The sequence below is a fragment of the Curcuma longa genome, chromosome 8 (assembly GCF_044706935.1).
Source record: "Curcuma longa cultivar G26 ecotype Majalengka, Jawa Barat chromosome 8, ITB_CL_G26_1.1, whole genome shotgun sequence".
NCBI classification, from domain to species: domain Eukaryota; kingdom Viridiplantae; phylum Streptophyta; class Magnoliopsida; order Zingiberales; family Zingiberaceae; genus Curcuma; species Curcuma longa.
This window is the reverse complement of record NC_133868.1, coordinates 5,978,255-6,005,493: the sequence shown is the minus strand read 5'-3', so window position 1 is coordinate 6,005,493 and position 27,239 is coordinate 5,978,255. Positions and strand designations below refer to the sequence as shown.

The 27,239-nt window shown below is 34.6% G+C and overlaps 3 protein-coding genes and 1 pseudogene across 5 annotated transcripts; 1 reads left to right on the top strand and 3 right to left on the bottom strand.

The window, feature by feature from the left end:
* Positions 1-22: 22 nt before the first annotated feature.
* On the bottom strand, positions 23-7,888 carry LOC141833908 (protein FRIGIDA-like; annotated as a pseudogene).
* On the bottom strand, positions 7,888-11,076 carry LOC141834195 (large ribosomal subunit protein bL27c-like). 2 transcript variants are annotated; one of them, XM_074721647.1, is made up of 3 exons: positions 10,737-11,076; positions 8,299-8,418; positions 7,888-8,212 (listed from the first exon to the last, which is right to left on the bottom strand). In XM_074721647.1, exons 1-3 carry the CDS (start codon positions 11,022-11,024, stop codon positions 8,033-8,035), a joined length of 588 nt encoding a protein of 195 aa, XP_074577748.1. In that variant the 5' UTR covers positions 11,025-11,076; the 3' UTR covers positions 7,888-8,032. The 2 variants fall into 2 exon arrangements, with proteins under 2 accessions (XP_074577748.1, XP_074577749.1); XM_074721648.1 differs by having other exon boundaries at positions 8,299-8,400; positions 10,737-11,072.
* Positions 11,077-15,055: 3,979 nt separating this feature from the next.
* LOC141834194 (PHD finger protein ALFIN-LIKE 8-like) lies at positions 15,056-20,269 on the top strand. Of its 2 annotated transcripts, none has more exons than XM_074721646.1 (5): positions 15,056-15,312; positions 15,433-15,465; positions 18,037-18,265; positions 19,460-19,586; positions 19,660-20,269. In XM_074721646.1, the coding sequence occupies exons 1-5, from the start codon at positions 15,210-15,212 to the stop codon at positions 19,927-19,929; spliced, it is 762 nt and encodes a 253-aa protein (XP_074577747.1). In that variant the 5' UTR covers positions 15,056-15,209; the 3' UTR covers positions 19,930-20,269. The 2 variants fall into 2 exon arrangements, with proteins under 2 accessions (XP_074577747.1, XP_074577746.1); XM_074721645.1 differs by having other exon boundaries at positions 19,657-20,269.
* A 2,398-nt stretch (positions 20,270-22,667) lies between these two features.
* Positions 22,668-25,300, bottom strand: LOC141833907 (transportin-1-like). Its single transcript, XM_074721409.1, has 5 exons — positions 25,233-25,300; positions 23,603-23,654; positions 23,454-23,522; positions 23,316-23,375; positions 22,668-23,234 (listed from the first exon to the last, which is right to left on the bottom strand). Exons 1-5 carry the CDS (start codon positions 25,298-25,300, stop codon positions 23,151-23,153), a joined length of 333 nt encoding a protein of 110 aa, XP_074577510.1. The 3' UTR covers positions 22,668-23,150.
* Positions 25,301-27,239: the final 1,939 nt, after the last annotated feature.

Here is a 27,239-nt window from a genome sequence, read left to right as displayed (position 1 = left end):
GAGCACAGTAAATCACCTCTGTTCAACTGATGTAAGACGGGTAGTAACTCTGATTGGGAACACTGGAGCTCGGATTGCTTAAGCTGGGGTTAGTGCAGTATGCTTCACGTTCCAAAACATCATCTGCAAATTGATACAAGTTTGTACCTGAGCTTCCAGCTCCATATCCAGTGTTGGAAGCCTGTGGATTGTATGCATTTTGTCCCACAGGAGCTGTCGGATCCATCCATGCTTCAGAACGTGAGGGATCGGGCAAATTTGTCTATATAATCTCTCATCATGTGTTCCATTTCCATGCGATCCATAGAAACCAACATTATAATTGATAAATTGATGAGAAATGTTCCCCTCTGTAAACCCAGTGACAATTCCTGCAGCGGCAGCAGCAACAGAATTCCCATAAGCGAATTCACTCTAGTACTACTATGGGTGGTTTTTGTTAAATTAGTCACCCCACTTCTGTTGATCCCTGTCAGTGAACTACCTCACTTCCACCATGCACGCCTAATCCATCGTCGAGTGTGTTCCTCCAGTACAGACTGCTATAGTAATTCTCAGAGATGGGAACAGCAGCAGTTTGCACCTCGGGAAGTTGTTTACCCAATTGAGGTGTGCCTGTATGTGATGGGTTGGCAGTAGAATGCCAGTAACTTGTAGCCTGATCCTGACTCATTTCCTGATTTGTGGTAGAATGTCGGTAACTTCTATCTTGATCCTGACTTATTTCCTGAGCCTTTCGTTTGTTCTTCAATCTCTCATCGTCTTCTGAAAGTTCAATTTCTAATTTGGCAATTTTCTGATTGATGTTGAAGCTACTAAGTTGAGATGGATCGAGTTTGTAATCATCAAGATACCTCACTACCAATTTAAGCTTCTCCAATTGTTTTTTATTTGCTTCCACCTGCATAAAACAAAAACAATTGATGCTTAAATCCAAAAAAAATCACACAATATATAAATGGAGTTATAAATAAATTGACCACATTCAATACTTAACGCTAATTTGCAAAGCAGAAAATAAATAGTTTATTAGTGGCTCTTTAGTATTTTGTGTAAGCACGCTTGCTATGTCAACCAAACATTTATATTCCTAAAATTCAGAATGTTGAAAACGTTGGATATTACACACGACAAAGCAAGAGTTCTGCAGGCCATTTGGTAAGCTCTGACCATCCAATTACTTATTGATGACTAACCCCAGAAGCATAACTTTCAAGATGTTTAAGTATAATTCAAGCCACAAATTGGCAATGAGGTCAAGGATTAGGCAGCTGCAATGACCCACTGATCTCTTCTGCATGTGGAATCCGCCACCTTAGCGGCCCCACACGATCGGCCCCATGACCATTTGTGAGGAGGTAAATCGAGAAATTGCAATTAGTCACGATGCAGGAGGGTATTGTCTGGCTTCGTCAGGATTCGAACCCTTGTCCTCTTCTGTAACTCTGCTGCATCGTAACCAACTCAGCTATGCCCTGGGGGCAACCCACTGATCTCAATTCCTCCATTTTTTGGGTGCAAATTAGTACTCCACTATACCATCAAGATCATATCAGAATGTACAAACCAACTTCGAAAGAAGAATAAGTCTCCACATAAGCACCACCAATCTCCATCCAAGCCATTTCAATGTCTCGTGTAGGTTTAATTTCAGCGCCATTCATCATGTGTAGGCTTCGGCACCATTCATCATTCTCTCCTCTCAACCATGTTGATTAATGATCAGCCATAAAGCTCGTGATGACATTGTTGTGGATTTTCTTTTGACTCCAGCAGTAGTAAACCACAGCCAGAGCTGCTTTGGCAAGACCTCCAGCGGTCAGAGCTATAGCTCTTGCAGTTCCTTTCCACACCCCAATGCCACCCTCTTTTGAAATTTTTTCCATTCCAACATCACCCTTGATGTTGCTAGGGGCAGCAAAAAAATCCACCCCTTCCAACTCTTGAAAGCAAGTTTTGTAGACGTGACGGAATTTATTCATGAGTTTTATAGAAAAAGAAAAGAAAGGATCGTACCTGGGATTTGAAAGAAGATTGTCCTTCCTTTTGTTGACCTTTAGCAGATTTCAAACTTTTCTGCAAATAGGAAGTTATAAGAGGTGTTGGGATCTTATGCGAAAAATAGTAAATAAACGCATTAGAAAAAAAACGATCCCTCTAGATATTCATGCGAATACAGTATATATGTTTGATCAAGTCGTCACCTTTGTTGCATGAATGGAACAATCCTGGTATGCAACTTTGATTCGGCAGATCTCAGCACGATCAGAATAACCGCGCCTTTTCGGTATCCACACGAACACATCCTTCATTCGTCGCACGAACTCAGCCTTCGGAGAATAACCACCTTCGTTGTGCTAGCAACTTGGATGGTTCGGCTAAGAAGAGAAGAAGAGGAGACTAGAAGTGATACTAACAAAAAATGCATTGCAAAATGACTTTTGTATTCATCCAATGAATACAAATTTTGCTTTTTGCTCTCTTTTTCATTAATGCTTCATTAATCTCTATTAATAAACATTAATCCTCTTTAGCAGTTGAGTCTAATCCAATGAGTCTAATTCGGATTAGACTCAATCTAATAATCCAATAGTTGGATTCATTTAAGTTTAATTCGGATTAGACTTAACCCTATAATTTTAAGGTCCATCATATTTTAGTCAAACTAAAATAAACTCATCTCCAAATCAACATGTTCTTTGTGTATGATCCAATAGGTTCTCGTAACTTGGCAATGTCTCTAAAACAACATTTTAGATACATAAGCAATGAGTGACATTTAGCAATGTATCATTGCTAAGTGATGAGAATATCGAGATCCGACCTACCTTTTCTGTGTCTATCATCTTGTATAACTTGGTCCTTCTATCTTCGATATCTAGATTGATCTATGAGGCATAGTCTGTGTCATCCCCTTATCAATCTTTGTGTTTCTTGATTTCCAAGTAGACTCACTTAACCAAATGAGCTCAATATCTCATATTGACTTATTTGAGCATGACCATACATTTTAATAGTCTTACTTAATAAAGGAGCTCACAGATATCACTTTCGTCATATGGAAGAGATAGATCTCATCTACATTACTCACATCCCTCCGCATAACTTATTGCATACCTAGTGATCGACTTTATAGTCCACCTTATTACAGATGACGTTTGCTTATGTAGGAAACCGCAGTGACTTCAGATCACAGGACTATTTATACTAATAGTCACTATGCAAATGTTTATGACATTCATATAACGATTCATGAAATATTCTCATGGCGGATCAATTCAGTACATATTCTCTAATATATACCTATGTGTCAACTTGATATCTTATATTCATGACTTGTGAGATTAAGTCATCAGTTGACCTACATGCTAGTCTTAACGCATTAATATTGCTCTTGTATATTAAAACTTAATTAGGAATAGTTAAGAGTAGTGTTCTATATATATCTACAGTCTCTCACTATCAATTCAACTAATTGATATGCTGTAAACTAGAACCTACTACCCTAAGACATTATTATACTTATTCATCTGACACAGATCTAAAGTAAATATACTAACCATAAACTTTATCTTTTATTAATAAAATATAATATAAAAATTTCCTTATCAATCATCTCATAATTGACTCTAAGGACTAACACTAACAAGAGGTACAAAGGGATGTTCCTCCTTGAGCTCAAAAGCGCAAATAAGCTCCACAGCTTCAATATTCATTTCTTTTTCTAACATTTCATTGATTATGTCTGCAACATGAATATTACTGTTTAGCAGCTATACACAAATCTAAAGAAGACTTCAAGAAGGTACGTTCAAAGCACATACAGGAATGGAGAAAGATGCTATGCAGATACACTATATCCATAATAAAATAGAAAATAAAAAATGTGCAAGGATAATAAATTAAAAAAATCATTAAAACCTTGTTAAAAGGAAATTATAAGTTACCTAGATTCTGATTTATGAGGTGCAATGCACGCTGTAAAGAATTAGGAGTAGAAGAAAGAGATGGGAAAAAGGGAGAGGACATTGTTTGAGAGACAAGAGACCAGTACCAAAATTGATATCTCAACCAAGTACAAAATTCAAGGACACCTAAAAAAATCTAGCAACAACTTGGAAACACTCAAACACAAATGCAACATAATTTCTCTAGATCTTCAAGACATCTGATAGATATAACTTGAGAATTGCAACAAGTTTCCACAAAATCATTATAGTTCTTGTGAAATTTTCAGAGTTCCAACAAGTCTCCATAAAAGTTCTGGAATTCCTTTGCTAACTTCCAATATTTTTGTTCCTCGTGTATTCTATGTATGTTCTAGATCATTGTATGCTCATTTTCATTAATAGATGATTTTTATGAAGTTCTTCAAAAAGCTAGACTAGAATATATACCAGGGAGAAAGACAATGTGCAACATCATGAAGCTCCTAGAAATTAATCTGCAACTAAACCAAGTCAGCTGTCTCATTTAATGAGAAACTGTTGCAAGGACCCACTAATAGTAGAATGAGATGGTCATCAAGAACGAGTAAGAATTTTCTATTGACCATACAACACGTAACCACCTTTGTTGCAATTGTCAGTATAACATATACATTCATGCATTCTCCTGAAATGCATAAAGATCTTACAAAGAAAGAAAGACATCATCCTTCTTAAATAACCATCAGTAGCATATGAAGGGTGGATTAGTTGCAATGGCAATCCACTATTTTTGAAACTATTGCTGCCTCCAAATCCATCAAATAACTTCTCTTGGAAGGTCGTATTAATGACTTCCAAATATTATGAAACACTCCTGTCGGGCAATTGCAGCATCTCTCCTCAAGGTTTTAATATGTGTGCAAATAAATAGAGGGCATGTACTTATATACCATGCAATTATGTGGATCCAAATGAAGGCAGCAACAAACTACTATACAAAAATAATGGCAACCACAAAATATACTTCAGGAAATAACTAATCATACTATAGTTCATGAAATAATTAATGGTACATAAACACCAATTGGTGTTTTAAATCATTTTAAGCAACATAATTGTCATAGAATTCCTCTTAATCATTATATTGCTCCACATTCCCTCCATTAAAACAAGTTGTGATTCATTAGATTTTACTCACAATGTTCTGTTAGTGTGGAGATCCTCGGTTGAAACTGGTCATTAGCTCTTGAACATTTTACAATTAAATTTCCTAGTGATTTTGAACCAAGTGTGTCATTTATTTAGTCTAAACAATTGAAAAACCTTCCCTTTAAACATTGTATCATTATTAGACAAGGGTCTCTTTCTTTCTGATTTTAAATTGAACAAAAATTGTATTGGTCATCTTCTTCTTCATGACTACACTATGCCTCAAGTTAGTAAGTGATGTTAACTAATGAACTACCCTGGTTTTGGTAGCCAATTGATGATGAAAGACAAATGCCCAACATATGAGTAATTGCAATTCAGTGAAGCAAATGTTATGTACTTTAATAGAATATGTGGGAGCTTACAACCACATGGACCTTTTGAAACAAACAAGTACTTACATAAGGGCAGTTCAGTGTAAGAAGCTTTTGCCAATGCGGGGTCCCGAGAAAGGGTCGTACCATATTGGATCTATTATACATAGCCTCATTGCAAGAAGCTATTCCACGACTCGAACCCAGTCACACGACAACACCTTTATTGTTGCGCCAAGACTCTCTTCAAGAAGTACTTACATAAAGCACTTACTTAATAAGCGAATGACAACCCACAGAAATATTAAGGTAAGGACCCTCCTTGTCCTAAGTTTAAAGTTAGGACAGGCACCACATTGGAAAGGGAATAATAATCTTCCATCTCGAACTAGTTGTATGACAATTAAATTTCTAGCAAATTAGGTTTCTCATAATTGGAAGCGCAGTTGTGAAACAATTTAGATGCTAATACTAAGGAAGTTTCCAGTAAAAGAAATTTAAACATGAAAAAATTCCATGAGTTTAAAAATCCAAGACTCAAGAAATATCAACTGAACAAGATAAAATCAAGAAACTGATATGAGGTTGAACATGAAAATAACAAAGACAGATACGGACAGAACAACTCAATGCATACTTTGGATTTCGAAGACATCAAATGTAAGATCATAATCATAGATAAATGGTTCCATTAATATCAACCAACAATATGGTAAATGAAATAGCATATCGAAATGCCTTCCTCATCGTGCAGCTCGTGATGAAGGTTTTATAAGTTAGTAATGTCTTCTCAAAGATCATTGGCATAGCTAATAGAAATAAAAACTGGGACACCTATACTGCATTCAGTTGATGTGAGCATTTTCTGACCAAAACATTAGAGAATTGGCTGTATTAAGCCAACCATTCTTACTGTAATGCTTAGTCCTACTAGAACTAGGAGAATATCAAACAAATCTTTAAAGAAAAAATGTTGTTTGGACTTTGGATCCATATCCAATTTAAAAGTTCTAAGGACAAAATCACGGTTGCAATGTGCCTGAGAATACCAAGTGGTTCAAAAATAGCAAACATTTGTGCAATGAATGAGGTACTAGAAGGTGATTCATGATTATTATTAGCATGCAAAAAATGGATAGAAAAAGAATCAAGTTGATATGAATTCAGTTTTACCAGGCATCTTCTGGCATAGGATAGCAGAATTCCTGAACACATCAGCTTTCTTCTTTAGGTTGCTTGACCGAAGCAAGTCGTACAAGTCCCTATACCCAAATTCTTGTGGGATGCCAAATGACGCGAGGAAGAGAACCAATCCGAGAACATCCACAGCAGATGCAACCTGAAACTCGGCCTCGATTATAAGTCGGGATCTACAAGATAGGTTAGCCACCCTCGCATTCTTCTTAATCGATTACTCAAACTCAATGGAAGTGCATCCAGATAAGACAAAGAACTCGAGGATGAGGATGCATGCCCGGCAGAAGACAACCATGGTATCATCGAAAGGGCGATCGTACTCTTAGCGGCCCTGAAGGTAGAAGCAGCCCAAGGAGCCAAATACAAGTTTGGCAGGGCTAGGGGCCCAGCGGATGGCAGCAGGAACCTCGCGACGGAGCCACACAACGTCGGAAAGATGGCTAATCACAAACTTGCGGAGGTTTTTGCCACCAGTTGATTCGCAAATAGAGAGCAGTTCCTCGCCGCGATCCATAACCTTGGGCGGCGTGATGCGGCAGGAGGTTCCACAGCACCACCCTGGTCACCGAGCTCCTGAAAGCGAAGGTCGATGGAGGAGACCATGGAATGGAGGCCGCCATGGAAGGAGTGCCACTGGCGTTGCTAAGGATAGTTCACGCTGTTCAAGCTCGTTTAGGTTTTATCGTTTAATAAAGTAAATATTTTTTTATCTAAAATTAATTGATTTCATTATGTATATCAGCATGGATTGAATTTTTAAAAAGCTTTTCAAAAGATGAAAAAAATAAATCCACGTAGATGTTTATCATTTAAAAAACAAATATTTTTTTAGTAGTTGAAATAACTCGATTAACTGAAATATTAAATATTTTGTTTATTTTTCAATTAAATAGTTTGTTTACATTTTTACTCGACACTATTTGTGTTATTATATAAAAAAAATGATAATCCCAATCAATCCGGAGGTGATCGGCTCGGTCCCACGAAAATTTTCCACCGACCACCAGGTAAATCGGGAAGCGCACGCAGTGGTCAACTCAGACGCCCAACATCCTTTAGTTGCGTTCCCCATTTGGAGGAAATACATCGTAACTAGGGATCGAACCGCGGGTGCTCCGGGAGACAACCTGGATGTCCTACCGCAGCACTATTGCCCCGGGAACATCCTGGATGTCCTACCGCGGATTCCTACAAATACACCGTAGCTGAGGATCGAACCCTAAATCTTACATCTACCATAAACAAATTAATGTTATATTAGACAAAATAATATCATGCATATTGCATACCAACAATCTTAAAGCACAAGGAAACAGTAATGATTATTAGAAGATCTACAAGAAAAGGAGACCCATTTGATATAAAGTTACATGAAAGAATTCTTCAACAGATAGGACTGATTTCTGAAGACTCATCAGTTGAAGAAGCAAATACTAGCTCAGGAGATGCAACACCTTCTTTTCTCGCTTTCTTTCGCTCCCGCTGGAGCCGGAAATATTCCCTTTTCCTGGCTCTGTAGCTATTTGGGTTCTCTGGCTGCTCAATAAGTGGGTAGACACTAACCTGTTGGGAATCAGATGATCGATTACTAATGGAGTATAAAAATGGCAGAAAACAAATGAACAATATGTTTCATGTTCGAAACCAACCTTTTTCTTATCTGGTCCATATTTCTCAAATTTAACAAGGCCATCAATCAGAGAAAAGATAGTGTGATCCTTGCCTAGTCCAACATTATTCCCAGGATGGAACTGAAATATTGAGCCAATCTCAAAGGGAAAACAGGAATCATTGGAAGACAAAAACCATAATGCATTTCCACACATTATGAACTTGTTTCTAATGTAAAAAATTGAGGATGTCTTATATAACCACAGCCGAATAAGATAAATGCCAGAAAAATTAGCTCTAAAAGAAAACAAAAAGGTAAAAAATAACCATAATAAACAAATGTTAAGTTTCACCATATTGTAAAAAAAAAAACTAGTAATAGGCAAGGAGCACGGAAGTGATAACAGAAATTTTCACCCTCCTGCTGCTTGCTTGATATATATATATATATGTATATGTAATTCTCCCTAGTCGAAGTAATGTGTTCAATGTAGTTCTTCAACCTCTAGAATGTTCCTACTAAAGCAATCGATTAAGATTATTACACTTGCAGAGTATCAGATTAATTCTTGAATATAAGCCTCCTATCTTTTTTTATTAAAACAAATAAATAAATTGAGTAAAGGACAAGAGAATGATTGCACTTATTTCTGTTTAAATCACAGCATTACCTAAACTTAAGGTTTTAACTTTGCTTTGATTTTAACTCCATACCTCCTTGGCAAGGCTTAAGCAAGTATGGAGGAACAAATCAACTTCTTTAATTGCACAAGCTTGGGTCAAATATGCAAACAGCAATCAAAATTCACCTAAGTGGTTTTCTTATTGCAAAAGAAGATGGTACAAATTCGTATGAGCTGACCCATGCAGAACTGGCTCACATGGTTGTTGCAACCCTCCCAATTCATTTCTTTTGTTAGTTCGAGGCCTAATTGTACAAAGCTGGACAAAGAGTACAGTGGTTATGTTAAAGAATTAAGGTAATTGAATTGAACCGTCTTGTGCATGAAATAGAGCATAACAGTGCAGTGGACCAACAGGACTGAAACCAGGATTGGCAAAAACATTTTAGCAAGCAGATGAAGTTGAATCCAACACATATCAAGCTTGAGCTATAGATAATCTAGAATGATAATACAGCCCTACTTAAGTCATGTTGAAGCCTTACACAGAATAAACCACAAACCACTGTTGCTAGTAACCGCAAACAAAAGGAGGGAAGAATACGGGAATCAACTGTTCTTGGGGTTGACAATTCAAATTAAAAGCAGTCAGATAAGAGCAACTCTAGATAAGTCTAGATAGTTGCTGTATCTTGCATATGGTGATTGCTTAAATTGGTTTGGTTTGCCATAAATGTCCAAACAACTATGTCCACTGTGAATGAACTTGGTCATTGTGATTTTCAACTAAGTATAAGTTATTTCCATCCAACTTTAACCCGTTCCAACCATTCAACATGCCCAACAAATTGCAAATTCCAAATAATTTTAAATTTTATTTGATTGAGAAGCTATTTTCTTTCCTTAAGAAAACAAGAATCTCAAGGCTATTAATTAAATTTGTCTTGCTCCTGCATTTTGCCCATGGATTATCATAAATCAGTTACCTGCTGGAGATATTTATCTAGCGTTATCTCCTTTCATAAATCCTAGTCTGTAGAAAACTGTCCCAGTTCGGAAAGGGAAACAATTCATGATGCTCAAAGTTCATCAATTCATCATAATCTTCTATCCTTCTACCTAGAATCTGTCATGATATCTCTAAAAACATTTAGTAGAATTACGGGAGTACCTCATTATTTAGGTAGCCTGTTTTGAAAAATATAGACCTTAGTGAGTTTAAGAGTGAAGAAAGAGAAGAATTTACCTTGATCACCATCCTATAAGAAAGCCCTTTGCTTTGGGTTCAATTTTACATATCACATTCTGAAAGATAGGAAGTGCCAACACAATCATATGGGCTTCACTTAGAATGTGGGACTAAGAGGGTAGACTTTTATCTTCCCCTTCTTATTTCGTATTCCTTTTTTAATATGTATCACAATTTTATCTTCTCATGTTGCCTAAACTGACCGATTACAGAGATGAGTATAAGTTCATTACGATCACAAACATCCAACCAAAATATTTGGCTCATTTGGCCAAAGAAATCACTACCAGACTACCAGTGATAGTCCAACTATCCAAAGGGCCCGTTAGCAAAAACAACAGCCTTGGTTTAGTATTAGTGATACTCTACAGAACTCATTCTGAAAACAACAGTTTCGTTTAAATTTCTTTCTAGCACAATGAGATCGATCGCAGCTCACCCATTTATCAGTCAAACAAGGCAAGTACGAACTAACAACCCCATCAAATTTCCATCATTTCTAAATCTCATCCATAACATGCGGAAAAAAATGGAAAGGAAGTCAATCGACTTAGTACTAATCCTTGTTCAGCGTACGAGGGCGAAAAAGCAAGCTTTATCATACCTTGGTGCCCCGCTGCCTCACAATGATGGCGCCGGGCTGGGCTACCTGATCTCCGTAGATCTTTACCCCGAGCCGTTTCCCCCTGGAATCCCGTCCGTTCTTTGTGCTCCCGGCTCCCTTCTTATGCGCGGACTCGATCGTCAGTGGAAAGCTGACGGGAAAGGGGACGGAGGCGGTGCGGGGGGGATAGGGCAACCTGACTTCGCCCCTAAGGTAAGAGGACCCGGAGCTAGAGCTCAGAGAGAGGCCCCTGAAGGCCGAGGCAATGTTGAAGCCCACGGTCGCCATGGATTTGGAAGACGAAGCTCGCGGATGAGGTCCGCAAACCTATCTCGTTATAAATTGTCGCAGATTTTAGTTTGAGTGGCCTGACCGCATACACGAATACACGATGACGATGACCCCTTGACCTATAGTCCTTAACGGATCTTAATGTGATTATTGCGGATCCTTCTCTTTTTGTTTTTTGTTTTTTGTTTTTTGGTATAAAAATTATATATTTTCTTTTATGGAAGGGTTAAAGTTTAATTCTAAGTTTTTTTTTAATATAATATGTTGATTAAAATAAAAATAATTTCGATGGGATTTTTTTTAAATTAAGATATTTAAAAAAGAAAAAAAAAACTTATATCCATCAATGCCTCCAAAACTTCTAAGTTATCAAAATTACTCTCGCATTTTTATATATTTTTTTAAAAAAAATAGTTATAAAATAAAAAAAAGGTTAGACCTGTTAGATGTACAATCAAAAGATCAGCATTATAGCCTAGACAGCACTAGTCGTTAGGTATTTTTATATTTATTATTATTATTTTGGATGAATCACGAATACATTGTATTAATACTATCATAGAAATATACATAAAATAAAATTATTAAATAAAGTATATACATTTATAAATTATATTAAACTATCCAACATTTAAATCATTCATCATTTTAATTATTAAAAACATCACTAAAACCCTTTATTATTATTATTATTATTTTATTATGATGTTGTATTCCAAAATTCAATCATTTTTAATTTAAAAAAATTATAAAAAAAACTAATTTAAATGTGATGGAGACCAACATAATAATCAGTGTGATATCCTCGGCAACGGCAAAGGCATTCAACTATGTTCTATTCCAAAAATTAATTATTTTTAATTTCCTATAGAAAAAAATGACTAATTTAAGTGTAATTAAATGTGATGAAAACAAATATAATAATCAATGTCTTTTTTTTAATCCATCTTCTTGGTATGCAAGTGACAAGCATAATCCATGTCAAAGGATATATTTTCTCTAGCAAATAAATGTTAAATTTCATTTTATCCCTTTTATTTATCTCTCTTTTTTCAACAAAATTACAATTTTAAAAATCTTTAAATTTCTTATTTTTAAAATTTATTTTTAAATCAAATTTAGAGGTGGAAAAAGATTTGTCTTGCTAATGGTCCTCTTAGAGCTATGGAAATTAAATTAAATTACCAAAAAAATAATTTTCTTTCAACACTAAATTTTAGTGTTTGAGAATTGGTCTGTGCTAATTCTAAGATAATTTGAGGGAGCTACAAAAACAAATTTAAAATTTAATTTTTTTATAAAGTTCATGAATTAATTAACTTAGAGATTTTCTAATCTATCAAGATAATGGACAGATCAGGTTCGATCTACATGATGAAATTTTTTTGATCAATTAACCCGTCCTATCACAAATTAATTGGTCTGACAGATTTAAAAAATAATATTTTTATTATTATTATTATTATTATTATTAAAATTATTATTATTATTATTATTATTATTATTATTATTATTATTATTATTATTATTATACTGTTCTATTTTAGAGCTCTCAACATGAAAAATAACTCTGTACATATAATTTTCAAACCCCTCCCAACTATAATTTTAGAGTGAATTTTTGTAAATAATAACTCTTTTTTTATTTTCAAAAAAAAATCTATAGTTAAAAAAATTAGCTTTATAATCCAGGTTCAGGGTTGCTTGCTATCGGATGTAATGAACATTTACAAATTAAACACACATGGATTCAAAATTATTCATTTTATTTAATAAATTATTTAAACGAACATAAATAAATTTTTATTAAATCAAATATCAAATTTACCCTATTTACTAATGCCCTATTTATCCAGATCGAGCAATAAGCTTCGTTACATAGGGCAAAATATGAAGTTAATTCTGGCCTTAAAGTCAAAGCAAACATAATTATACAGAACTAGGTAAGGCGACATAAAAGCATGTGAATAAAATGTGAGCTCCCGGAACCTAGCTGAGTTGGTTATGATGGAGCAGACTTAACTTGCAGAAGAAGACAAGGGTTCGAATCTCGGTGAAGTCGAGCAATACCCTCCTCCGTCGTGATCAATTATAATTTCTCTATTTATCTCTTCATAGATGATCGTGAAACCGACTGTATGGGACCGCTGGAGTGATAGATTGCAGAAGATGTGGATATAAAATGTTGGTACATGGATTGTGTTCCACTGATAAAAACATGATGCAGTAATCCACCCACCACTGGGATTCCATTGGCACCTTAATTAAAGCCTACTTTTGAGCACAGATTCGAAGGTTAGTGCAAATACTAATAAGCAGTTTAAAAAGATTTTTTTAAAAAAAAATTAAGTACAATAGTTGGTTAGGCACTCTATCACAAGCTAACTTGATTAAATTAAAAAAATTAAAATCATATGCAAATGCTTCTCTTTCTCTATAATTTCCCATTAGTTGTCTTATCAAAAATGGCACCTTTGATTAATCTTCCAAATATTAATTATTTTATAAGATGGATGAATACTCTCTCATATCAGCTAGTCCGGAAGAGATATTAGAAAAAGACAACGAAATCACCAATTTATGACTTAATTGTTAAATACAAGAAGACCATTTAATTATTTATTTATCCTTTTCTCAGTATTTATTTAACTTAGTGCATATGACTTGGCTATATATGTTGTTCATGTCGAGATCGCCTTCCAGACACATCACCGAAAACTAGCCCTGAGCATCGAGTATTGGAGTTCCTGCAAGCACAGAAACTGTGAGAAGGAAGGTCAGGGGTGTACTGGCTCGATCACTCTGATGCCCAAGTCAGTCACTGGAGAAGACCAAGAAGAAGGAATTGCTGTGAGATATTGTATGTATGTGTGAGCATGCGCGTCAAAGTGGTCGAGCCAGAGCACCCCTTGCCTTCTTTCTCACGGTTTCTGTGCTTGCAGGAACTCCAGTACTCGGTGCTAAGGGCTAGTCTTCGGTGATGTGTCCGGGAGGCGATCTTGATAGGAACATATGTCATTTGGAATAAAAATCTGAGTTCAACTACTTGATTCAGTAGTTCACCATCCATACTTCTAAATCCTGATAATCTAATTACTTCAAAACTCGAGTAACATCAACAAGGGAACATTAGCTATAAGTTTATGACTATATGTTTTGACAACTACAAATGTGCAAGACTAGCAACAATATAAGAGAATAGTACTTTGAGATTAAAATTTAACTCATTCGCGCGACCTCCCACCTTTTTACGCGCCGCCACATCGGACGTAAAGACCTCTTCTACCCGGTATATATAGTAGGATGAGGAAACACAGACGCGGAGCTCTTCAACTGTTGCTTCAATGCCTTCGTTTTCTTCTCAATGCCCCTCTGTTTCTGACTATATATTCGGCCTTGTGTAATTCCCACACTTTTCCTTTGTCTTCCTTCCACCTTACATGGATACTGCTAGTTCATCTTCTTCTCCTTGGTACGAGTCTATCTAATCCACCGTCACCCGTGAGTTCAAAAGCGAGATACGGACTACCTTTAAAATCCCGGGGAACTTTAGGATTAGGGTACCAAAATCGGACCAGAGGCACTGTAGCCCTCCGGCCTCCGGTTGGTTTTGTAATTTTTTTCCATAGTCAACTAATAGGTGGTTTTAGATTTTTCATTCTTGAGTTTTTTTCAAGATGTTTCCATTTATTTTTATATTCCTCTACAACGTTAGTTCCCAATTCCTTCTGAACTCCTATACGGTCTTCCTTTATATTTTATCTCTGGTTGTAAGTTTATATCCATGTGAAATTTTAAATGGAATTACATTTAGTTTTTCCTTTCCTAAAAAAACAAAAAAGGGAAGAAAAAAAAAAAAGAAGAGAAAAGTCTGATTGACGGGTCCGCATCCGATTCGGTTGGACCGTATGTTGGTCGTGGTTGGATCTGACCTGAGTCCCATCAGGTCAAACCCGATCTTGATTCGCCGTCGGATTGGATTCATCTCCAGAGCACGCCCTCTCTTTTCTCTTTCTGAGAATGAAAACCCCAAGGAGAATCGAAACCCAGCTCGGCCCTCAAATCTCGGCCGCGTCCCCCACTTTTTTCGCGATCGAGCGCCGCTTTTGAATCCCTTCCCCGCTTCCAGGGAGAAATCCCTCTCTAGCTCCGCGGTTCCTGAGTTCGTACCTGTCTCCGGGGATGGATGCGGGCGGCGGAGGAGCGTACAGCTCTCGCACTGCCGAGGAGGTCTTCCGCGACTTCAGGGGACGGAGAGCCGGGATGATCAAGGCGCTTACCACTGGTAGTTGTTGCTCCAGTGTCTTCGTTTTGTGTTTTGACCGGTTCATTTGAGTCGTTGTGTTACGTTTTTCTTTCCCTTCGCCCGAGTTGACTGTTCTTTTACTACTTTTTCGTGATGCAGATGTGGAGAAGTTTTATCAGCAGTGCGATCCGGGTACAAATTTTCCTCCTTTTCTTCTACTCTCTCTCTCATAGCAGTTCGATATGGTTAGGGTTACCGTACAACTAGTTCCAAGCAGTTTATCCCTTGATTTTCGTGTCTTTTCCATCTCGAGTTATTTGTTCATTGGTTGATGTGGATTTTATCGTTTCCTCTGTTGGTTTTTTGATATGGACTCTGTGACAGCTTTTTTGTGCTCTGTGTTAGCTAGTTTATGCTTAAGTATTCCTCTTTTTTTTTTTTTTTTTGTTTTTCAATTCATGGTCAGTGCAATTTCAACTTCTTTTACTGCTCAAGTCTGTTTGATTGTGTTTGTGATAACTTTGTTCTGTGATTGCAAGTGAACTATGCGATTAATACTGCTTCATAAGCATGTTTATAGGATGATTTTCCATTATTGATTGGCGTTTGGGCTTGTCTTGCAGTCCACCAGATTCATATTCTTTAGGATCTAAAAAAAATTATTGAAAAAAAAAACTGAAAAAAATCATAGTAGATAGGAATGGAACCAAACTAGAAATTATTAATACATGACTACATGATAAGATGCAATTTCAGTGAAGACAGTTACAAGGTACAACTGAGATATTTAGTCATAATAAAAATTCCTTATTTCCTGAATATCATGTCATTAATACAATATAATTATCATAAACCATAAATATGGATAACTAGTTGTAAGGCACATGCTACTCTAAAGTAGCATACTTTAACATTGTTATATGTATGTATAGTATACATATATTTAGGAGGGAATGACACAAGGGAATTCCTAGTTCCTTCATATGGTCTTTACCACTCTGGCTGGGATGTTCAAATCCATTCTCATGGTAAATGAGCCAAATATGTTAGCAACTTGATCATTTTCATGATTGGTTCAAAAAATTGAATTACGTAATATATTTGGCAAAATTCAATTTCTTTTTCATAGTAGACGCGCCAAATATGTTAGCAACTTGATCATTTTCATGTTTGATTTCCAAAAATGAAATTATGTAAATCTATCTGTTTGACCATATTCAGTTTCATTTTCATAGTAGATGAGCCAAATATGTTAGCATCTGGATCATTCTGATTTTATTTTCATTATATTTCCACTTCCCATGATGGCTTTGATCCTTACAATAAACCAAACACAACAGAGTTTGCTTAACTCAATTCCATTAATATAAACTTCAAGTAATGGTAGGTTGTTATAGTCAAACCGCCAATTCAGACCTTTGTGGTTTCATTTGATTGGAGGATGTCTGAAAAAAATACTAGGTTAAATTATTAGTCTTGCGGTGCACATAATTATAAGAAGATAGAAAAGATATAGAATTACAAGAGTCAACCATAAACAATTCAAAGTAAGTTGAGTTTACATATTTCTGCCAAGACTAGAGTGCATCTATGAACTGAGGATGAGGAAATCGATTAATAAGAAATACAAAGACGTAACAGAGGACAGATAATCTAATTTCCTGCGTGGAAGACAAACTCCAACACTCCAATACCTTGCATCCCAATACAAGAGTGGTCAGTTTATCCATAGTATCTCTCTTTTTCTCTTACAAATCTCACTCATTTAGAGTTACAAGACCTCCAGGGTCTGGCTATATGTTCAAGAGGACCGAACAGCAAGTAATAGAGAAAGTCAATTAGCCAATTTAGCCTTGAGTTAACGGGTTTTATTTTGACCCAAATCCAAGACCAACTCCAAGAAATTTCATCAGTGTTGTTGGGTTACTAATTTTTATGGCTTGATGTTTTACATTGGCCTGGTAGTTAGATTGCATTCCAGAGGTTCATGTTTTCTAATCTTTGACTTGTTGAATACATTAGGACTTCTAAAAGCAGGAATTTCCAATAATATTGAACAAAATTTAGCCTTAATAACACCCTGTTCAGTCTAGATATATAAACCTAAGAAGTCTACTCTACAAAGATAATCCAAGTTTATATAATATATTTGAGAAAAAATATAATTAAAATCAGACAAACAGTATCCACATATTGTACAAAAGCTCTTTATAGCTATCTTATGCTTTTCTTTCAACACCAATAGAGAAACAATGGAGAAACCTACCTTAAGAAATTGAGAATCTTCTCCCTTAATAGAAAATACCCCTCTCTATGAGCAAATATGGTAATCCATGTCCTCTAAATGCATCCCAATGTGTTTCTTAGGATTTGGAATGCTCCAGCAGTGACAAAATCCAGAGCTGCCTCGAAATTCAGCAAAGTACCCTTTTCCGTCTTCTACAACCATAAAAAATTGTTGCAAAACCCTAAACAGCGAAGTCTTTTAACTGGGCCATTGGCCTAGCCTGTAAATGGACCCTATAATCTTGACTCAGAGATGTCACCTTTATTTCATTTGATTGGTTTATTATATATTATGTCTTGTTTCCTACAAGGCTACAACGAGGAGCCATGTTGTATGGTATATGTTGAATTTGAACTTCTCTACCTTATATACAGAGAAACTGGTTCTTGCAGGGTATTTCTGCAACTCAATTGTATTCTGAACATTTATTATTCATTGAGCCAAATATGACCATGCTAATCTGACTGCCTTTGCAGAAAAGGAGAATTTGTGTCTTTATGGGCTTCCGAATGAGACTTGGGAAGTAACCTTGCCTGCTGAAGAAGTACCTCCAGAACTTCCTGAGCCAGCTTTGGGAATTAACTTTGCAAGAGATGGTATGGAAGAGAAAGACTGGCTTGCGCTAGTTGCAGTCCACAGTGATGCATGGTTACTTGCTGTTGCGTTCTATTTTGGGGCCCGCTTTGGATTCGATAAGGAATCCAGGTAAGTTAATCTGACATGAACTATGTCAAAACCTTAGAGTTGGAGCATCATTTTGTCCATTCAAATTTTCTTATAAACTGCATTAAATCTGTGGAGTTTTTTCATTAGGTTGTACTGCACCTGGATTAACAATGGGCTGTTGATAGTTCTTGACATTTTCAACTTCGAAAATGCTTCTAGATTGGTGCACTGTGTTTGGTCTTTATAGCTCACGGCATCATTTTTTCAGGAATTCATTGCACTATTTTTTCCAATTACCGTGGGTTGATTTCCTTTTTTTGTTTAGTGTCACCATTGTTAATGTAGATTCCTTACTGCATTTTTCATTTGCCATTTGGTTTACACTAACATAGTTATTCTTCATCTGTATGTGATCGTAGCAAGCTTTTGTGTTTTTATGTGCTGTTGCGTACATGACAGCTGGAGCTACTTCTGTTTTCTCTATGTGGCTGTTCTGCACTTTGTAACTGGTTGCATTCGTTTAGTAAACATCATAGATATTCTTGCAGAAATGGGGGTGGAATGGTTTTTGTGTCTGGATAACTACAGTGCTGATCTCCATGATTTTTGGAATTACACTGGACAGAGATTGGATGATTGAAATGTGATCTTATGATTATGAAATTTTCCTGAACCTAACTCGCTTTATTATGATTCCTGATTAATTATAGCTCATTCTGTTTCTTAATGTGATACAGTTAGACCATACCAAAATCAAATTCTTGCTAAATCCTATAACCTTTGCTGTCTATGATCCTGGGTATATAGTGGCTGTTCTCCGCTTACTGTGTTTCTCCTCATTATCTGACCATTTAAGTAATAGGAGTTGAACTTTGAAAGTTTGATACCGATACAGGCTGTGACCTACTGCCCCTTTCATAAACTAATTGCAATATTCTTGGATTTTTATAATCAGGGAGAGTTTGTCATTATGTGTAATTGTTTGCCCGACAAGGCTTCTGTATTTTGGTTATCTTTTTCATGGTTTATCACTTGCCTTTGAAGCCCACCACTTCTGTTCCTCACTAAAATTTCTTTAACACTAATAACCCGTTTATGTTCTCTCTAAGGGTTTATCTGGGGCTAGTCCTTAGGAAAGACGTTGTCGAACACTTGGTGGTTAATTCTTTCCACTTTAACTTCCTTGGTTTTAGCATTCTGATATTGTTTGCGCTGATATTATAACTACTGCAGGAGGCGACTTTTTAATATGATAAACAATCTCCCTACTATATATGAAGTTGTAACTGGGGCTGCCAAGAAACACTCAAAGGAAAAAACCTCAAATAGCAGCAGCAAGAGAAAAACAAACTCTAGGATGGTAAGTTCTTTGCCAATCTTCATGTTGCCTCTAACTTATATGCAGATTCCCACCAATAATAGTCTCTCAGCAGGGTGAGTCCCAGACTAAGGTAGCAAAGATACACACTCCAAAGGAAGACGAAGACAGTGGTGCAGATGATGAGGAAGATGAAGAGGAGCATGAGAACACTTTATGTGGTGCATGTGGCGACAATTATGCCAATGACGAGTTCTGGATATGCTGTGATGTGTGTGAAAAATGGTTCCATGGGAAGTGCGTGAAGATCACGCCTGCCCGGGCTGAACACATAAAACAGTACAAGTGTCCTAGTTGCAGCGCCAACAAGAGGGCTAGAGCTTGAAGCAGAGCAAATGTATCAAGTGTTTAAATGGATCATCAGTAGCATCAAGCAATTAATTCCATGCTGCAAGCAGCAGACAACTTTAGGAATCCCATTGTTTCTTTGTGCCTCTTTCAGTAGATTGTTAATTAGAGTTGTGATTAAGATTTAGAGCTCGTGTTAGGTAATCGTCAGTTCTCTTGGTTATGTTAGGCTTTCAGATTAGCAGGATGCTGTATTTTCTAGTAAAATCAATTCAGCGTGTGTTTGGAGTGCGGCCCTCCTTGTTTATGTTTTGAGTTAATTATAGGCCAAATTCTAAAGTACATGTTCTCATATTTATAAGTTTGTTTTGAATCTTGCACATGCTATAAAAATTTAAATTAACATATAAAATTTTTAAATATTTGTTAAAGAAAGTTTCAGTTTGTATGTAGTAGATTTTGATGTTGTCTCTACTTTAGCACGTATTTATTTCTGATCACAGAAATTTGTAATTTAAAATGAACAAATAATTTGGTGTCTATTATCTCTGAAATATTATTATTCTGATTTTTTTATTTTGAGTTTCCTTTTTTGTACGTATTGTCTTATTTGTCTCAGTTATTTGAGTTGGACTTGTATGTTGCTGTCGCCTTACAGCGTTCTATGTACAGACATTGCAACTACTATTTAATATTTTTTTATTGTTATTATTTTCTTTGGTCCGTTTATACTTTATACTTTGGGTAAAAATTAAGATGGCGCTCTTGTTATTTTAAATTATCAAAGGGTGTCTCATATTTATTTTTGATTAAAAGGGTGCTCTTTGATACTGTTTATGCCCTCCAGTATTTTTTATATTATTCAGTATAGTTATTTTTTATTTAAATTTTAAATTTTAATTTTAGAATCTGTATGAATTTAAGGTAATTTGTGTAGTAATTTTAAAATTGTAGTTGGTTAGAATATGAATATTTTGAATAAATTTATATTGTAATAGTTATTATTTTGTAATTATTATAATATGAATTTAATTTTGAATTTATGTTATAGTAGTTATGATTTTGTAACGGTTAGAATATGAATTTTTTTTGGTGTACATTGTAGCTGTTACAATAATTTATAGTAATTATTATAATATGAATTCAGGATAATTCAATCTTAATTTCACATTATAGTAATTACGATTTAGTAGCTGCTTATATTTCTGTTCACGTTGTAGTAGCTACGATTTTATAATTGCTACAATGTAAATTCAGGATTGAATTCACAACAGCTATAAAATTATAATTGTTACAATGTGAATTTTTAAATTTCTATTCATATTTTAATAATTATGAAATCGTAAATGTTATAATGTGTTCGACCGGCTAAGATTTAGACAGGAAATAATAATGTAGAATAGTATTAAAGATATTTAAATAAATATAAAGATAGAATAATGAACAATGAAATGTGATGCTTTTTAATTAAAAATAAATATAATCAAATTAAATATGAGACGTGACTTTGAAAATTTGAAGAAAAAAAAGGACGACTATTTTATTTTTTGTTATACTTTCCACTTTAACCGTGTATATTACATGTCTCTCATTGTATCATATTTGTCTCGGTTATTCAATTTTTCTCCTTATTTACTTTCATTTTGTAATTTCTAGTATTTTCGTACGTCTATTATTTTTTTTGACTATATTAAATTTTTATACAAATCAACTTTAACAGTATAATCTGGCACATCTATGATCATATGGTTCTTATTTAACTTTTTTTATTCTATTAATAATATTTATATTAACATCTAATTGTTAACTAATAGATTACAATTGAATACCAATTTTTTGTTCAATTTTACTCTTGTTAAATTGAACATTATTTATCATATTTTTAATAGCTAATATTAGCATATCTTTTATCACTATTAGTTGATTATTTTAAAAAGAGATATTGAAAATGTAAATACGATAAAAATCTCATATTTAATAATTTCAATGGTGTGCCATATCTAACGAAAAGGAGCGTGAAATTTTGATATTAAAATAGTTTTAAAATATATAAATTAAAAAATCAGGGAAAAAAATTCAGCGCTTAATCCGTATAAAATTAAGGAAATCACTTTGTGTAACGATTATCAGAATTTTAAATTTGAAAGAAAAATTTTATTTACTTAAATATTTGAATACCCAAAGATGATAGATAATATATAAAATAAAATTCTTCCTAAGATAATTCTCTTTACGAAACAGAGTACGAGTACAAACAGACTCGGAGGCATGCAATAAATACAATAACTGCATAGATAAATAAATAAATCTAACCACTGTGACATAAAAAATAATAAGATAATTTAAAATTTTATAGTTTTAATTTATAATTGAAACGATACATATCATGCCGATAAAAACTTAATATTTTTAAATATAAAGTATATTAATTCAAAAATATTATTATAATATTTAATTATTATCAATGTTTATTATTAAATTAAAAAAGAAAATTGAATAAAAATCAATTTAAGATTAATTAAAATCTAAACATAATAATTAGGAAAAAGTAGATTTAAAGTAAATTAAATTTTAATTATTTAATAAAAAATATATATTAATATCTTTATGGCACGGCAATTTTAAAATTGAAACTCCTGAGTGAAGGAAAACTACATAGTATGCTTTTAGCATCAAATTTTTTATTACGGGAGAAAAGCAAAAGTGCAAAAAACTTCAATGACCAAAGCATATTATGCGAAATATTACGAGCCATTGATATAAACAAGCATAGTGTTTGCCATGAAATCGTCAAATAATGAATATCAATCTAATACAGAAATTCTTTCGAGGAAATGTTTCAAGTTCGAAAACTGATACACGTCAAATTTGGACAACTTGATGAATGCCATCAAATAAATCAGTGGATTTATAAACAAAAACAGCCCACTGAAAAATATAACAAGACATTATGAGCATACAACAAACACGATAAAACTCTCTAAGTGCCCAGCCAACGCACAAGCACGACCCTTGGACGTAACCCCTTTTTCTTGGTAGGAATCAGTCAATCTGCAAGGGCCGTAACAAGAACTGGAAGATCAAAAGCGCGCGCACACAATTACAAAGCTGTTCTCCCAACCAATCGATATTTTCTCATCTATCTCAGATGTGCACAATGTCGTATAAGCATTCTTCCTACCAAGAAACACACTCTTCTGACCCAAACGCAACACAGAAAGACAAAAACCAACGAGGAGCATTTTCCTTGGGTGTTATTTATACTCCAAATCTTGACAATTTCTGCACCTCTGGTGGTTCTAACGTGGACATGCCTTGTTCCCATGTTTCATTTCCGAGCATCTATTAGAAGGTTTCTCATTTGGAGAGTTAATTTGACAATAAAATGAAAATAGATGGCATGCAGAAGAATGATCTTTATACCTGTTTGTACCCAGTCAAAACTTGGCTAATCTCATTGTGTAAATCTTGACTTCGTATCTCCTGAGAGATGAAAATAAAGGTCAAAGAAATGAACTAAGTTATGATTTTGATATCATTAATTGTGGTACAAGGTCTTACACGCCAACTTGCAACAGCTTTACACAAGTAACCAAGTGAGCTCACAGTGCCGGAAGGGTTTGCTCTAGCCTGATGTAACAGACAATTTGTACGTAAGCACCACTCAATAACATCATGAAAAGATGGGATAAACAAAAAAGGCACCATACAATTGCACATAGCCCACGAAATGCATCCTCCTTTTCATAATCATCCCGTATCCTGTAAACAAAAAACCATCACTCACCAAGATGCCAGATAATGAATATGGATTAACCATAGGCTATCATCTGTATAAAGAATTATTATAGTAAAAGGTTGAAGTAACCAGTTTGGTCTATGGTGAAATCCACTATAAGCATGATGTGACACAGTATATAAAGAATTTACGTGCAAAACATACCAACTCCTAAAAATCTAATACATACTGAAGACTCTAAAAGCAAGAGTCAGGCTTCTTTCGACTATTTACACCGCGTTGCATAAGTAAAAAAAAAAAAAGATCTGATTATGAATGTGTTTCATTATAGAACAATGGCAAGATGATTATTCAGAAGCCCAAAAAAGTTGTGACCACTGAATTAAAAGTTATTCTTTATTATATTATTGAGATTTTGGTTCTTTCTACTACTGAAAACATGGATGATTGAGATTTTTGTTTTTTCTTTGTCTCGTCTTTCAATTTATCTACATCCCTTTATTTTTTCTCGACGACCCTAACCAGATTTGTATGGAAAGATTCAATTGAAGTTGTTGCAAGCTTGCAACTATATTGATTGATCCACTCATCTCATATAGTGACTGTTTCTTGGGATCTCAATGTAGTAAGCAGTAAGTTGGTTATTAGTTTTATAAATATAGTTATCAAGTTTAGGTACAAGCCAGTCTAGTTTTTAAATCCCAAATATTTAACTCAAAGAAAATTAGCAAGCTGCACACAGATGCAAGACACTTCTTGTCAGAAACACCCTATTTACACTTCTTATCATTAGACATGAATCCAGGTTTAGTTGTTACGACATTTTGAAAACCATACCAATGTATCTATCATTATAAATCTAGTCACTGATAGATAACATAACATCATTCTTTTTATAGATTTCTAATCAACTTTTCATCCACAACAAAAGTGACAAGATGACATATACCTCAGCCAGTGATTCAAACACTATTCCCATAAATAACCAAAATACAAACTAGTCGATTTGAAGTAGCACACTTTTTTTAAATGGTGATTCTAGCTATATGGAGCCTAGCATACCTCCTGTACAACAGCATTCTAGTATGCATTGGTACAACAATGTACCAGTATGTGTCACTACAATAATGTACAGGCATTGGATCCACTGACCTATTTTTTTCCTTCTAAGAATGTTTTATTGATTTAATAATGGTAGGGTACAGTACGCTAGTTTACCATATGTTGGAGATCAGCCTTTAATCAAAATGTCCAATTTTGATTCCACCTCTATGAACCGTGTCATATTAATCTTTCAGCAGTTGAATCCTATGTAAGGATATACTGCCAGTAAAGTGACAATAAATTAATTTATCATCATATACCTCTGACCCTTTAAATCTTATTAATCTATAAATCTAAAGATTGACTATGAACATATACATACTACCTTCACTTAATTTCTCTGGTTTTAAAATCTATCAGAGCAACACCTGATTTCTTGCAAATATTACATTTTAAACCCTGTAAAAGAGGTGTGGAGATTAATTGACACAACGAAGTCTGGTAATCTGTGCAACATCTCCAGAGACAAGAGTCAAGAGTCAAGATCCTTAGTGAACTTGTCGAGGGTGCAACTGGAGGCACACTTCTGTTGAAGAGCAGCAGCCAGCAGGGCAGTTACCTCCATCCAAGGCAGATAGGCAAATTATGCAATGTCTGCAGTATGTTGATGACTTTCCCAAGCAACTGAACTAATCAGGTGTTCTTGCAATAAATATTGTGCAAACATATTGTCTCTAGACCAAGATACCCAGATCAGATGATTTTGGACCTAATGTTCTTGGTTCAAGTATTCCCAGCCCAAAACTTCTGAAGATCTTATAACAACACAGAGTTATAAAGTATAAACTACAGGTTACAAGGGATCAGTTATGTATGTATGTATAAAGAGGGATTAATCATCTTAATGCTGTGTAGCAGTGATGTATTAAAAGTCAAGTGTAGGGCATATTGAGGACTTTTAGGGTATGTTTGGCATAATAGAAATCTATATATGGTCATGGGCATACGTAAGGTTGTCGAACTATTGTAAAATGTGTTTTGTCCAAACTTCTTATTCTTGTTTCTTTCTTTTTTTTTCCCCCTTTGTTCCTTGCTTTCATAACTTGTAAGTGGTATTCCAATAGTACCATGATAATAACACCCCACAAATTTGTATCAGCGCTCATAACTGTGAGATTGGTCACACTAAGACCAATATCTTCACAGCCTAATTGAAAGGTGCATGTGAAAATCATAGGATATACTATAAATGCATTCCTCAACCCTCATTATTTTTGAATAATGAACCAAATTACAAAAACCTAGTCAATATTCTTATCCATGCAACATAACCCTTCAGAATTTTTTTTTTCAGAAATTACATTTTATGTATTCAATCTTCTTTCCACTTCACTTCAACTTGATTTCCAAAAGCATGCAAATAACTCAAGTTTTGATTTTTCTAACTCAACTCTCATCAGTTAGCATAATCATCATCAAACAATGTTTCTCTCAAATATTTGGCATCAACTACATGAATTAGCATAATCATCATCAAACAATGTTTCTCTCAAATACTTGGCATCAACTGCATGAATTTTTCCTCCATTAAATTATATGAAATGATCTTCTAACTATATAGTATCTATTTGCATATGCTCGTACAATTTCAATCTATTTTCTCACATTTTATCATTCACTAGAGCTACAGATCATGACTCTCAACTATTAGTACTTTTTTTATTTTAACATTTTAAGTAACTTTACACATCCATACAAGCATTCTATCTCTGCTACAATAGCATATAAATGTGTTGCTTCTTAATCTTCCAGCACAACGATTCACAAAGTATGACAGATCATACTACAATATTACAGAATTTTCCTTTTAGCATATGGGGGACATCACGATCACACAAGACTCCAGAAGCACTCTCTCCATTTTAACCACCCATCATTTATACTATTAATGATATTTTCATTGATTAACACAATAATATTTGTAAATATTTGTATGATGAAAATTGCTCTTGAATATGACTAATAAGTTTATCAAATAATTATGTTGAACATAAAACCTTAGAATTGAACCTTGATCCTTGATGTAAACACCAGTGTTAATTTTGTACTTTTTTATTAAGATCAATATAGTTACTAGATACTCCTTTTACTTGCAAAATTGACAGCCATAATTATCCATGAACTCTATCAAGTCATTGTGAACCATGTTTGTTTCAGTTATGTTCTTTTATCTAGAGACAACAAAGTTTGATTTAAAGACTGAACTTTGGTATGTAAAATAACTTAAACTTTTAGTTATGGAATTAATCACTTCTCCGAGAGATTACTAGACTTTTAGACTAGTTCCTTTAATAACTCCAAGACTGCTCATAATCAGGAGCATGTATATCTTGAGCAGAGTATAAGGTAACACTGCAGCTTCACCAAAAAGGAACTTCTATGTTAACAAAGGTTTCTTCCCCACAGTGCATCATAACGGGAAAAAACTTCTAATACTAAGATGATCTTCTGTATGATGGTAATTTGGAAGAAAAAAAAATCCAAGCCAATTTTCCCTCTATGAA

Bases quoted from the DNA above. Each gene is read 5' to 3' on its own strand.
- LOC141834195 (XM_074721647.1), bottom strand. From the start codon at position 11,024: ATGGCGACCGTGGGCTTCAACATTGCCTCGGCCTTCAGGGGCCTCTCT. The intron at 8,419-10,736 runs GTATGATAAAGC...TTTCCCTTTGAG, and splicing joins TGAGGCAGCGGGGCACCAAG to ATTGGCTCAATATTTCAGTT. The intron at 8,213-8,298 runs GTTGGTTTCGAA...GATTCCCAACAG, and splicing joins ATGGACCAGATAAGAAAAAG to GTTAGTGTCTACCCACTTAT.
- LOC141834194 (XM_074721645.1), top strand. From the start codon at position 15,210: ATGGATGCGGGCGGCGGAGGAGCGTACAGCTCTCGCACTGCCGAGGAG. The intron at 15,313-15,432 runs GTAGTTGTTGCT...TTCGTGATGCAG, and splicing joins GATCAAGGCGCTTACCACTG to ATGTGGAGAAGTTTTATCAG. The intron at 15,466-18,036 runs GTACAAATTTTC...CTGCCTTTGCAG, and splicing joins TTATCAGCAGTGCGATCCGG to AAAAGGAGAATTTGTGTCTT.
- LOC141833907 (XM_074721409.1), bottom strand. From the start codon at position 25,300: ATGGAGGTAACTGCCCTGCTGGCTGCTGCTCTTCAACAGAAGTGTGCC. The intron at 23,655-25,232 runs GTTCACTAAGGA...TTTTGTTTACAG, and splicing joins TCCAGTTGCACCCTCGACAA to GATACGGGATGATTATGAAA. The intron at 23,523-23,602 runs GTATGGTGCCTT...CTGTTACATCAG, and splicing joins TTCGTGGGCTATGTGCAATT to GCTAGAGCAAACCCTTCCGG.